This window comes from Apaloderma vittatum, unplaced genomic scaffold (genome assembly GCF_000703405.1).
Source record: "Apaloderma vittatum isolate BGI_N311 unplaced genomic scaffold, ASM70340v1 scaffold1582, whole genome shotgun sequence".
NCBI classification, from domain to species: Eukaryota; Metazoa; Chordata; class Aves; order Trogoniformes; family Trogonidae; genus Apaloderma; species Apaloderma vittatum.
This window is the reverse complement of record NW_009702847.1, coordinates 42,215-56,551: the sequence shown is the minus strand read 5'-3', so window position 1 is coordinate 56,551 and position 14,337 is coordinate 42,215. Positions and strand designations below refer to the sequence as shown.

Genomic DNA, 14,337 nt, shown 5'->3' with positions numbered 1-14,337 from the left:
TGACTGTATTGGTGTTAACAGATCAAACTGCATGGTTTGTAGGATTTTTTTTTTTATCCTCTGATCAGTAATTGAAACACCAGAATTGGAAAATGAGTGTTCTTGGTCAGAGTTCCTTTTAGACCCTTGGGGGAAGGGATCTTAGGACCTTGTTTTACCTCCTTTGTTCGCTGATGCAGCAGTGGAGATGTCTAACAGTCCCTTCCTTTAGCATGCTTTAGAGCACTCTGTGCTAAGTGAGATCCAATTTAATAGCTTCTAGATCATTTAGCCACGTAAACCTGCAAAGTATATTTTCAATTTGTTTTGGTAAATCACTCCTTCTAGGTGGAATTCGGTACTATGTGTGTTGTAGTTTCTTGAAGTGGCTTCTGCTAGTCTTGTGTCCGTCTCACTTACCCATCTGTTTTCTGTTCCTCTTCACTATCTCAGCAGTCTGACAGGACCCTGGTCTCAGTGAGCACATTGAGATAGTTCATTTACCTCCTTACCTATTTTTTAAATCATAATTTTAGCATGATTTTGTTGATTGTGGGGGTTTTAAGTCTGCAACTTAACTGCTAGTTAGATTAACTAGAGACTTAAGGTGTGCATATTTAAATAAGAAAAAACAAAATGAAGGGGGAGGGCTTTGGTTGTATGTTGGGTTTTTTTTCCTCTATCTCTAAACAAAAGTATATGTGACTTACGCAGGATGAGTTTGAAGCTGAAAAAAAGGCATTGCTATGTGACAAGGAGCAGATGTTGCTTCAAGAGAGGGAGAATGCCCAGGCGGCTCACCAAAAGGAGCAGGAGATGTTACTGGCCCAGCTGCAGGAAAAAGCAGCAATAATTATCCAGGTGTGTGGAAAATACTTTAAACCTAGATTCTAAATATGCTTTTGTGGTTGTATTTTAGCACAGTACTCTCACCTTTCTCAGGACAGGTGGACTGTATGTAAAATCCTTGTGATAGCTACTTTTCAAGATGTAATCTGTGATGGACTCCCAGCTCTTAGTTGGAGTGTTAGAGCGGTAACATGGAAACTGAATCTGGATATCGGCTTGAAGACTGGTCTTCAGCCATTTCTCATGGAAATTAACGATGCCTTATAGTTGTTTGTGTACTGATGCCATCACTATCACATTTTTTTGTCAGAAATAAAAATGCTCTAGTAGCTTTTGTTGGGTCAATTTAGCTATAGCTTTGAGAAAGTAAGACAGGCAAACTAGTTTGGATCTGAAAGTGGCAAAGATAATATTCATTTGTATGTCTCCTGTAAAATAAATATCTTGATTATCCAGAAAGCTTTAGAGAGAAAAGAACAGCTTGAAATAGGTATCTGTTTTAATTAGAAAGTTATGTGAAGGTTTTTTCAGTGACCAAAATAATAGCTTTGAGTTTTCAAAATAGAAGATAAAATGAAACACTCATGTCTTCTTACAATTCAGAAAGCTCTGACCAAAATTTGAATTTGATATTTATGTTGTGTTTTTATATGTATTCTCCCTCACACATATATGTGTATATATATAGAATACATATGAGTAAATAAATATATATAAAATTTTAAAAAGGGGTGGAGTTAGCATCAGCCTCGATTTAGACTGGATATAAAGAAGCCTTCCAATCCAAAACATTCTATGATTCTATGACCTGAACATATTTATATGAGGAGAGAAGGCATTTTTCTAAAAACCTCTTTTAGCTGGCGCTGATGATACTGGATCAGGGTGCTCTTCAGATTTGTGTGCTGCAGTGTCCAAATTTATTCTAGGACATTGTTTTGTGAAAGCAAACTAAGAGCAAACTGAAGTATGATACAAAGTTTTTACAAGCATTGCTTGTATGCACTGACTCTGAATGTGAGGCATCTCCCTGAAGCCAAATTGACATCAGAAAAGGAGAACTAAAAAAAATAACCGTTCACTTTTAGTCTTTCTGTTGTGAGTTTCTACAGGTACTTATTTCCAGTATCTGTAGAAACAAATTTGCATAGCAGTAGACAATGATTATGTGAATATATACAAAGTGATGAAGGGTAAGCGTATTGGGTGAAGTTCGTGGTTTAGGTAAAATGATGAACTTTGTTCATAGAATGAAACCTAGAATGTCTTAGGTTGGAACAAACCTTAGAGATCATTTAATCCAACCTCTCTGCCATGGGCAGGGCTGCCTTTAACTAGACCAGGTTGCTCACGGCCTCATCAAACCTGGCCTTGAACATCTCCAGGGAGGGGGCATTCACAGCTTCCATAATTTGTTCCAGAGTCTTACCAACCTCGTACTGAAGAATTTCTTCCTCAGATCCAGTCTAAACCTATTCTCCTTCAATTTAAGTCCATTTCCCCTTGTCCTATCCCTGGATGCTCTTGTAAGAAGTCCCTCTCCAGCCTTCCTGTGGGTTCCCTTCAGGCACTGCAGGCAGTGATAAAGTCCCCCGGGAGTCTTCTCCAGGCTGAACAATCTCTGCTCCCACAGCCTCTCATCATAGCAGAGGTGCTTCAGCCCCTGGATCATCTCTGTGGCCCCCCTGAACTCATTCCAACAGATCCACATCCCTCTTACGATGGGGACACCAGAACCAAACACAGTTACACTGTTACTGTATTTTTCCACAGCTGGAAGAGAAAGTGGAATCTTTAAATCATGAAATAGAGGGGACAAACTCTGAACTGGAGACACTTCTTCAGCGGCGGGATAGAGAAAACCAAGAAGAAGGGAATTTGGTAACTTTGTTGAGATCTGATATTGAGCGGTCCAAGGATGAAAGGTTTGTACGTCTTGGGCTACATAATGCTTAGTGCTTGCATTTTTGTTTACTTGGTTTTTCACTTTTCATGAAGAAATCACTAAATATGCAAAATTAAACCAGCTCAAATTAATAGTGTAGGTTGGTGATGTATGTGTTTTATTTGCAAGTTGGATTTGTTGTTGTTTTTTTTTTTTTAAATTTGTTTAATTACCAACCTGTCTTTATGCAGAGCAAGATTTTGGAGGTTTTATCCCTTTTTTTTTTTTTTTTTCTTTTTTTAACTGAAGTCTGATAGACTTTGTTTTGGGGTTTCCACTGTCTATAATCTTGGAAAAAGATAGGAAATGGAGAAAGCCTCTTGGTCACAGAAACTTTTCAGCACCGTGTGGATTGCTTTGATATGTCAGTGGAATGTGTAGATGCTTGTGACTGTAGTATGATCTTGCCAACTACCTAAGACAGGTGTGTTTGAGCCTGCTCTGTGCAAATGCCCTTGGTTTTATTTTGGAGTTTGTTTTTTTTGTGTGTGATTCTTCTGAATCCTCTTCACTGGTAAATGTCAAACTGTGGCAAGATATCTGGTTTAGACTGTCAGTTCTTCAGTATGTTCAAAGTGTCTTTTAAATCAAGTGCATGCAATTTTCAAGGTGTTCAATATGCTTTTGTTCTAGGAAAAAACTGCAAGAATCTCACCAGCATGTATTGAAATTGCTTATGGAGTTAGTGAAGACCACGATAGCTGTTGAGGACCTTATCCACAGCAAGATTGGTCTTTGCCTTGATGACAGTTTGGCTTCTGGAGATTCTAGGGAAAGTCACATTGTTATGCAAGAAATGACATTCTTGCAGTCTTTCAAAGCCAAAGAAAAGCATCACCTAGAAAAAGGTGAGTAGAAATCTGTGTAACTGAATGTGGTCAATTCACGTTCCTGAAAAACACCTTTACTGTAGCTTGCTTGCTTGTTTTCAGTAGGTGAGCTACTTGATGAAACCCTCACAGAACACAACCAACTGTCTCTGGTGGCTGACGAGGGGTCTGAGTTGAGCCAATACTTATATGAAAGTGCTTTTGCAAAGCCAGAACTGACATGTGAAAATGAAGAAATGATACTGAAAATTTGTCATCGGTTGCGCTCTGCAGTGGAAAGAATTCTGGAACTGGTTACAGAATCAACTAAACAAGTAAAACTTTTAATCTCTATAGATGTATAATTTATTGAAAATGTGAAATTTCTTTCAAGGCTTGTGTATTTAGCACCCTGTAGGACTGGCTACTAAAAAGAAACAGATTTTGATTGAATGCATGACAAGTTACCAGTATAAGAAGGCATGTGTATCCAGTGAAGGTTTTGCCCTTGATCTTTTCTTATCAATGGAACTTTAATGACTTTTTTCCTCCTGATTGATCCCATAGGAAGGCTCTAAGTTGGTTGCCTTAAGTAGATTCAAACTAGGGTTTTAGATGAATTTGTTAGTATTGGGACATCAAGAGTAAATGTGTTTAAGGATTGGTTTCTAGGATTTTACAAAATATGTCTTCTTGTCAGGTATTTTGCGCAACCCAGAAAATAAATATGCTTGAACGGTATATTTGTCATATTAAAAATTCCCTCCTGGAGCGAGATCCTTAAATTTGTACTTTCGGATAGTGGTGCCGGTTCCACTAGCATGAAGCTAACTTGTGGTTAAAGTGTTTGCCCCAGCTGTGGGGCAGATTTCATGTCTGTGAAATGCCCTGTTCTCTAGGACAAGCTAAATATAAGCTAAATGGGAATGGGGTTGCTGTATTCCTTTGAACTTGAGACATTGCAGGTACAAACGCAAGACCCATAGTTGCAGAGGACTGGTGCTTATACCTTGGAAATGTGATGGTGAATTGACTTCAATTCTTAAAGAGATTCAGGCATGTCTAATAGACAGTGAAATGTAAGGATGCTTTGAATTTCAAGTGGCTCAGGAAGGACAGGCAGGGAGGTATCTTGTTATGCATAGTGAAGAAACTTACATGCATAAGGAAGACTTGTGGCAAAAAAATGAGTAAGTGGATGCAGAGAGTCACCAAGGTCCAGGAGTTTTGAGCAAAATCAACCTAGTACTAAATGAAACTTCAGGACTTGGACCTTAATACATAATACTACAGACCTTAATTTTTTAATAATAGTTATTACATTGCATGTGCATCCAAGACTCAATGCTAGGGGAATCTTACTGTGTTGTGGTTTTTTTTTCTAGCTAGAGAAAATGCATGAAAACCATGCACAATTTGAAGAAGAATTCAGCCGCCGGAATCAGGAAACTGCCCAAGTGGTTAGTCAGCACCAGGAACTAATGGGGTGCCTCAGTGAGGAAAGTGAGGCCAAGAATCAGCTGGCACTGAAGCTTCATAAAGCAGAGGGTAAGAAAATTAAACCAGTGTAAAGAGATTTCAGTGTCATTTACTCATAGCTTATTCTTCTAATTATCTATTATATGCTTTTTGTGTCTTTTGTTGATTTGCCTGTCTGTAACAAGTTTTCCGTATTTCAGATTGCAAAATTATTTTTGAAGTGTAGGTCTTCTCTTGCAAATCTACTACTTAATTTTCTTTATGCATTTCTCTGGGGCATGTGTGATATATTACGTAGTCCTATACTTTTACCATTGACTGCATGTTAAAAATTCCGTAACTTTTAGAACAGCAGTTGGAATGTCTGCATGTCTAAACATGGGAGCACGGATTACTGAAAAGAAAGTATACTCCCGGTGTATATCAGCTCTCCTAACTGACCCTGATCAGCAGCAATGTTTGGTGGCAGTGCAGGCATTAAGATGTTGTATAAGAAGAGACAAAAAAGGCTGAGGCCATTGATGTGACACTATCACAGACTGCATCCAGTCAGTCGAATTCTCTGTTATGGGGATTATGACTTGAGGTCTTTGCCTTCATGTGGGAGAATCTTTGAGGGTTCCAATGTCCTTCAAGTTGAGCTTTTCTCTCTAATCATGGCATCTTTCCATTCTTCTTCTCAGTCACACTCCTTTAGGCTTTAGTCTTTTCAAAATCCTGGTTTCTTCCTTTCTGTGAATGATTTGTGGATTTTTTGGGCTCCAAATCTAAGGTTTAATGTTACTTTCTGGAGGTTCTGTTTTGTCGAACCTCAGTCCCCAGAAAAGTATATGTCAGACTGTCCTAGGTTGTGAGGTGGTCCTAGGCTATCAAGGCTTAATAATTCCTGTATACATTTGGCATGTTTGGAGACATTTTGTGATGTGATGTCTGCAAAATCTGTTAGAATATGTTAACTTCTACATTTTACTCCCTAAGATACTTTAAAAAGCCTAGCTGCGGTGTAAATCTACATCATCTTGCACTTCTTCCTTTCTCTGTCATCTTCTGTTGTTTACAAAAAATTGTTTGCTTGTATTTTCAAGCTGCTTTTTCCCAAAAGATGAGATTTTTCTATTGCTTTATTTGCACTCTGACTTGGGATTTTAGGCATTATTGAAGGCTACATTGCAGAAAAAGCTGCATTGGAGGAGGCCTTGAATCTGAAAGAAGAGTCTGAACGTCGCCTTGTTTTGGAGCTGGAGAACATGCGTGAACGCTTCCAGGAGCTAACCCAGGAACAAGCAATTCTTGGTGAGCGCTGGTTATGATACTATTACTGGAAAGGAAAATTGTCTCCAGTTGGGGCATGCTACAGTGGGTTTCAATCAGTCTTTGGTTTGGTGATCTAGCGAGTAGCTCAGTCTGGTACAGGGGTTAGAAGGGTCTTCCTGTAAAAAGCAGAAAATAAAACAAAGCAATTGGTTCTTGGCTTATAAGATGATAGGACTGTTAATGAAGAGTACTGCTGTAGTCTTGTGCTTGGTTAGAAATGGAAAGTGGCTGAGAAAACAAGAGGCATTTGTTAACTACAGGTAGGTAGTTGCAGCAGATAATTAGCACCTAGTTAGTAACTGCAATGCTGACTATTTCACGCTGCAGTTAAAAAGAGGAGTTGGAAACAATCAAAAGCCTTGAAGCTCCAGGACTAGGGAGATAGCTTAACAATGACAGAAGAAATAAGATACTCCTGGAAGATCATTTGAATTATAAAATGATTGTAGTGATGTGTACTTGGTTTAATACATGAGCCTTTCCTCTACTCGCCAGCCTTGTCCTGTGAAAACACACACACACGATCAGTAAGGGTGACCGTGGGAAGATTTTAATGTCCTGTTTTTTAAACTCAAGCATATGGGTTGAAAATGCTGGATGAAATAGAATTGTTGGAGATGACAAGGTGAAGCAAGTATCTTCAACTTTATGTAAAAGGTGGCTTGCTGAAAGCCACAGCCAGCCATTGAAATACCAAATCAAACCCTGCTACGTAGGTGTACATAAGGGATTTGAGTAACTCCTCCCACTCTTTCACTCCCTCAGCCCCCCAGGGTACGTGGTACGATGTAAGCTAACTGCAGGGAGCTTGGGTAGCGAAGTGTGGAGTAGGATGGGGGGAAACTCTTCAAAACATTAGATGGAGTCTAGTAATACTCGGTGAGTGGAAGTTGGTGCTGTGATAACTTACAATGCAAGTGAAGGAGCACATGTTTAACAGTGACAGCAGTGATTTAATAAAGACACTGCAGAACCTCAGTGTAGTCTAGCTGGCTTATTTAAGATATTTTTTGATTCACAGAAGAAAATACAGCGATATTGTCCAACTTGTACTATGCAGGAACTCAAGACTAGGTTATGCTGGTTATTAATGATGAATCTGTGAATGATTTAAATAACATTAAATGGTTTTTGACTTCTTGAACTTGCAGCTTTGTTGTCATTTTAGTGCTTCTATAAGTGATTTTCTCTGTATCATGTTCCAGTAGAAATTCTACTGCCTTTCCGTTTCTGCTAATGCTAGCATTATGCTGCCCTCCGCTATATCACCACTGTACCACCTTCAGCTGTGTTGCACAGATCTTTACTGCCTGAGCAGACTACATAACAGGTAGTTGTACGTAGTGCATGCTTAAGTCAGAAATAAAGACAGCAAGAAACAGTTTTCTACTGAGTTTCTCCATTGTCAGTAGTAGAGGAATGTAAAGACTCTAGGTTTCAGGGTACGGACCCAAATTCTGTATGAGGGATATGTTGACTGGACGCAGCGTATGTGTTGAAATTATCTACCTGCTTCTAAGGAGCCTGTTATAGACTCCTTCTTGACTTTCAGTCTTAGTGTATCATTCCTCTGCAACTCTTGTCTGCCTTGTGCCTCTCCTCCACCTTGTCTACTCTTCGCCTCTCTTCTGACTCTTGACTTACTGTTGTCCTGCTCTCGTGGGCCACCATCCTTCCACGTTCTTCATTTTGGCTCTCCACTCAACCTTTCAGATACAATGCAATTCAAATACTCATGTTGTACAGAATGGTTTGGGTCATCTGGTCATAGCCTCCCCCAATGAGCAGAGACATCTTCAGCTGGAACAGAATATAATATTTTCAGTTAGAAGGCACCTAAAACAATGATCAAGTCAAAATGCCTGACAGTTTTTGATCAGACCTGAAGTGAAAGCATGAAGGATGTTATCCAAATGCCTCTTAAACAGGCTTGGGGCACCGACCACCTTTCTAGGAAGCCTGTTTCAGGGTTTTACCACCCTCTCGATAAAGAAATGGTTCCTACTGTCCTGTCTAAAGCTCCCCTGGCACAGCATTGAATCATTCCCACACAGCCTGTCACTGAATCTCGGGGAGAAGAGATCAACAGTTCCCTCCCTGTATCCACTCTACAGATATTTGCAGATCATCCCAAGTCTCCTTCTCTCTGAACAAGACAATCCCAGAGGCCTCATAGGACATTTCTTCCAGCCCTTTACCAGCAACCAGATCAGGTTGTTCAAAACCCTGTCCAACGTGACCTTGAATGTTTCCAGAGATGGGGCATCCACCACCTCTCTGGGCAACCTGTTCCAGTCTTTCACCACCCTTATTGTAAAAAAGTTCTAGTCTAAATCTACTCTCTTTAGTTTAAAACCATTATCCCTCATCCTGTTGCTACAGGCCCTGTTAAAACATATGTTAGTATTAAGGTTGTGTCTGTCTCTGACCTCTCATGACATTGTAATACCTTAGTCTTACCTTAAGAGAAAACTGAATAATGGTCTGGAGTCTACACTTGTCTGCCCTAGTAAGCAGAGGAAGAGGTGGGGAAAGACAGTAGAACTTAAACAGATTCAGGAGCTGTAACTGAAACTAAATGCATACTCTACTTGCTTTTCAACAGAGATTATGGCATCAAGTAATATGTCCCACAGGAAACATGAAAATGTTCCATGATATCATTGAACACAAGCACATCTGTGTTGTGGAAATGTATGGCACTTCACAGAGTCTGTAAGTCTGTGCCACTGAGTCCTGTTGGACTGAATCCTGCCTTGAATCCCTGGCAGGAACTAAAAGGGGGTTTTAGGCATTAATCAACCTATTTCCGTATGGGAAAAACTGTGAAAAGAGAGCACTGATTGTCTTAGAAAATGCATAAGTGACTAGATGAGAACATTGCAACAAACTTGCATGGTTATAATGTAAATCCATTTCTGTAGCAGCTCTAGTCCAATTGCAGACATGGATCAATGTATGTCATCAGGAGCTTTGTGTCATAATAAAGATGAAATGCGTTTTTGTCGAATGAAAGGTAGGCGCTATTTGTATTACAGATGAATTCTTAGTGAGTTAGCAGGTGGAATGGACCACAGTGTTCTGTTCTTGTCTTGTACATGTCTGTGTGTTTTGACTTCTAGGAACACCTGTTGCTAACATAGCACAAAAGGAAGGTTCAGGTTTGTAGTGATCAGTGTGGTTTTCTTCTGGTTTGTGTTGCTGTAACACTGAATGAATGAATTGATATTTTTGATTTTATTTTAACAAAGAGGAATAGTACTTAAGTAGGCCCAACAAATTACTGCGGTTATGAATATCGGGCCAAAAAAAAAGTGTGACTTCTAAAACTAAGAATATTCAATGCACTAATCAATATTTAAACAGAAAAGTTCTGCTGCTACTAGGCTTGAAGTGCGTTGTGTCATTCTCTTCATGTTTGTCAGCTTTATTTTTCGTTTGAGGGGATGGAATGGATTATAAGCTTGCTGCGAGCTTCTAATGATACACAGTGGGCTGTCAAAATGATTAAATGTATTTAAAGGGGGAGGGAAAAAATATTGGAGGTGATGGAGAGGGGAAAAAATAAAAGTGTGGCAAGAACTGAAGTAAGTCTAAGGGAGACTAGAGAACTGTAATTGAATGGATAGGTAGATCAGAAAGAAAGGTGAGGGCAGAATGGTAATAACTAGTTATGGGAGGAAAGATGAAACTAAAACCAAGCAAGAAGGATCTGTGAAGTTTTATGCTGACTTTGAAAGTCTGTTGCAAATGTAAAATATGTAGGTGCAAAGTTCATTTTCAAATTAATTTTATTTATGTGCACAAATATATTTATAGAGATTTTCTCTTGTATATTCACTTCTTATTTCTAGAGGGTTTTTCCCCAAAGGGAAAGCCAAGTCCCTCAGGTGCATAAAAAATAATTATCTAGCTAAATTCCAGTTAGAGTGAAAAAGCTGCGCTGGTTATATAGTAATTATAGTTGTAGCCACCTCACTGTCCTGAAATTTGCTACTGCCTGTTCAATGAGAGGAAAAATCTAACCTAGCTGGTTAGACTGTACTTGGGGATTGACATTCTCCTTGTGGCTGCAGTCCAGCTTTTGCCAGCAGCTCATTAGAACTTGAACAGCTGCATTTGCTCCTACACCAGCCCTCTGTAGTACCTTTCCTCTGGTTTGGAGTTGTTTGTAGAATGGGGAAAATATGATAAGTAAAAATCATGTTGTTTGGGGTTGACTGACATGACTTATTCTTTGGAGAGCTGATGCCTCCTTCCTTTTTTGATGTGGAGTACTAATGTGAGTAGAATGGCCTCTCCAATCAAATGCCCTAAAGATGGAGCTTGGCGTTTGCTAATGGTGATATGAAGAGTGTTGCCAGGGCGTTACCAAAGTGGAATTGCATGATTTGAATTAGCACTAATCAAACAGCAGATTTGTCCCTCCAACGAAACGAATCTGTGGTGTGATGAGCTGTTGAGGTTGCTTGAAATTATAATGATACGTTTGGAGAATATGTGCTTTAAAAAAAAAATTAATAAGTTGCTCTGAAAGATTACACTTAATGAGATTGCCAAAAGCTGATACCTGCTTTCCATGAAACATTTTCAGTTCCATGTAAAATGTCAGCCTAACTACTTTTCTCCATTAATGTGAGTTTCTGTCTGAGGAGGTGACTGTGACTGTTTATTTCAGTTTTACCTGATCAATACTTTTTTTTTTTTTCCTCAGAAAGCAGTAGTGTTCATTTCGAAGCTAAAAAACCAACCATCAGCTTGTTAATGACTATGCTGCTTAGGATACTGAAGTTTAAAAAAAAAAATAACATCTTGTGCTAGCTTACCCAAAACCATCAGTTCTTTTCTCAGGAGGCCAGTCTGCCTATGTGCCCGTACAGTATTTGCTTACACGCGGTGTACGGATACACATGCACCCACATTAAGAGTGCTATTTTATTCCCATCTCCTGCCTGGCAAAACACAGCTCTTGGTGGAAGCTATTCTCTGTTGTGCAGCTATTGCTGGGGTTCAGTCTCCTAATGGAATTTGGACTGTTGTCGACTCTTTTTGTGGACTGCGTGTTTCAGCCTTGGATAACTTGGTAGTAGGAGACTGTTATAGCTCCAAGTGCATTGGGAGAGGAATTGCTTTGGAGGAGACTCTTTGTTTACCTACATTCATTCTGCCAGAGCCTGGGTTGCATCCACAACTCATTGAATATTTGATTAGGAAACCTGGAGCATAGTTAATATGAATTTTTAACACTGTGCTGGAAAAAGTAGGGAGCGTGGCACAGTGATTGTTGTTATTCTATTGACATCTGAGATACCGCTCTTGGTAGTTGTGAGTTTGCAAAATTAGTGCTTGGAGTGAAACGTAGTTGGACTGTAGTTGTGGGTTGTTACTGGAAGACAGAAAGTACTTACCAGGACTAAAGCTTTTTGAGATCTATAGTCTGTGTGGATATCTCCAGCAGTTCCATCAAAGTCCTTTATTAATCCTGTGATTTGTATTTATCAGCCAATAGCAGAATTAAAATGGCAGGAGAAGCCCAGTGCCAGTGTACCCATGTAAGGGAAGGCAGGGCTCTTAAAATTTTTATTTTATTTTTGTTTTTGCAGTCACTCTAGATAATATTTTTCCTTCAGCTGGTACGTGCCATGCTCTCACACTGACAGTGTACAAGTATGTTTAAGTCCCTGCGCTCTGTTCCATTACCGTTACTGTGGTGACATTTTCACCAATATTTAATCTAAATGCTGTTGCATCATTTTAAGCTTGTGGGGCATGAGCATAGACGTGTTCAATGTTTCTTGACTTATTTTAAAGCGTCTAGGAATTTAATTAAATGCTTGTGGATAGTAAAGCACATAAAAAAATGTTATAAGGAGGTTTCAGTTTTCAGAGGTTTGGAAGAGCAGCTTAAAATGATGTAAGGTCAGGAATCATGTGAATTGAGCTCATCACGCTTGGAAAAGGGAACTCTGCTGTTCTGGGAACCAGAGTGGATGACCAGTTAAAATCCTTGTTGGAATCATAGACTTACCTTTCTCTCTATGACTGAAAACATTTAAGATGAATAATGAAATGTTTGAAGGTAACACAAAGCGCTCTTGCAGGACCTTCTTTTCAGTACTAAATAGCTGGACTTCTATTTTCATGTTCGGGTTCCTTAGCTGTATTCACATTAAAATAGTTTTGCTTAAAGTGATATTCACAGTAGAGTATCAGTTTGTATCTCCTAAAGAGTGTATTCAGTGTATCCAAGTCATTAAAAATTCAGTCTGTAGGTATAAATTAGCTCCTGATAACTTATATAATCTTGAGCTACGAACATCTTCGTATTTGCGATATTTTGCAGTCCCTATAGGGCAAATACATTCCCTTTTTTTCCCCTTTGTAACCTCACAACTAGATTAATTTTCTGTTCAGAGGAAAAGATTGACTTTGTTTTTTCATAGCAGCTAGCTTCAGGGTGCGGCTGGACACCAGTGGGCACTGAAAAGATGGACCGGGTGCTCACTCACCAGTGTGGATGTCAGCAGCAGCATCCAGCCTGGCACAAGGCAGAGGAGTAATTGAGAGGCCATCCTGAGACTGGATGTTGGAGGTTTAAGGAGGATCTTAGCATGATAGTTTGGAGAAATTGAGAATTCTATACTGGATGGCTTGATTGGGAAGAGATTTGAAGTAGGATGGGAAGTTGGGATGGCAGGAGTGGCAAGGGTTTAGGATAAAACATTGAAGGATGGGCGCAGTTGGAAGAATGAGTATGAGAGACTAGGTGACTGACAGTGGGGTGTGAGGCTTAAACTTGGGGATGGAGCACATCTGGAACAGAGTGAATTTGTAGACTGAGGATTTGGTAAAGAGCCTCTAGAGTGGGAAGAGTGTGGAACTGGAGTTGAGAGGTCTCCTGTGGAGGGCACTTGAAGGACTCCTGGTCAGGTGAGATAGGGCTCCGGGAACTGAGAGGTCTCCAGGGTGAAGGTGAAAGCTTTCTCTGTGTCCAGAGTATCTCCAAGCAGGGTTCATTTTGGGATTGAGAACCGATGCCTATGTCCTCCTTTGCTACATCATACTGTGGTCTTATCAGAGATGGCTCTGAGACACCATGGGCAGTCAAGTAGCAAGCTTCTTTTTGTGCCTCTTACAGACCTTCTCAGAAGTCTTTTTTATTTTTGGTGTTTTCCCAAAGTACCTGAATTTAGTGTCATCTTAAACTCAGTTTGATTTTTCTGCTGTGCACTGACTGTTGTTATTTTTGTGTTCTTATTCAGGTCTACTCAAGGAAGTAGAATTTTTAGCAAAGGAGAAATTAGACCTTCAGTGCCAGGCAGAGAAGGACCATTCCAACTTACGCTCTCAAATGAAAGTGTTGGAGGTGGAACTGGAAGAGCAGCTGCATAGTAATCAAGACTTGGCTACACAGTTATTGGAGGTTGCTGAATTAAAACAGCAAATTCAAGTTCTTGAAAAACAGCTTAAAAACCAGCGGCAATTTATGGATGTAAGCAAGCATGGTACCACATTTCCATGGGTTTAGAGGTGACAAATACTCCTCCTAGTTTGTGACAGAGATTTGGGAGATGGTTCCTAAAATAGATTACTTCCCATTTTTTTTCAAATTAAGACATCAATATTCTAGTATTGTAAAAGAAAAAAAAAAGTTTTTTTAATTCCTTTTCTATAGTATTATAGGATAATTTCTTCCTTCTAATTAATTGCTAATTGTAGTTTGTATGTACATTGGAGAAATTTTTTTTTCCTTTCCATGTAATTTTAGTTGTACTTTCAGGACTACTAAAAGATGTTAATTATTTTGAAGTAAGCATGATTTCTTCACCACAAAAACAAACCCCAAATTTTTCTTGTGCTCAATATTTGAATGAAATACAAAGTTCCTTAAAAATATTTTCATTATGTCTGGCTTGGTTTACAGGAACAAGCCATAGAGAGGGAACACGAACGTGATGATTT

General features: G+C 39.4%; 1 protein-coding gene across 1 annotated transcript in view; it reads left to right on the top strand.

The window, feature by feature from the left end:
• Positions 1-14,337, top strand: part of PCNT (pericentrin) — a gene marked incomplete at its 3' end in the record, with an annotated part of 72,538 nt that overhangs the window by 23,548 nt on the left and 34,653 nt on the right. Inside the window, 8 exon segments of the mRNA XM_009864364.1 lie at positions 694-840; positions 2,602-2,753; positions 3,407-3,621; positions 3,706-3,917; positions 4,968-5,130; positions 6,211-6,354; positions 13,638-13,867; positions 14,300-14,337. The exon segment at positions 14,300-14,337 is cut by the window's right edge and continues 112 nt beyond it. Of these exon segments, the coding sequence (XP_009862666.1) occupies positions 694-840; positions 2,602-2,753; positions 3,407-3,621; positions 3,706-3,917; positions 4,968-5,130; positions 6,211-6,354; positions 13,638-13,867; positions 14,300-14,337 (1,301 nt within the window).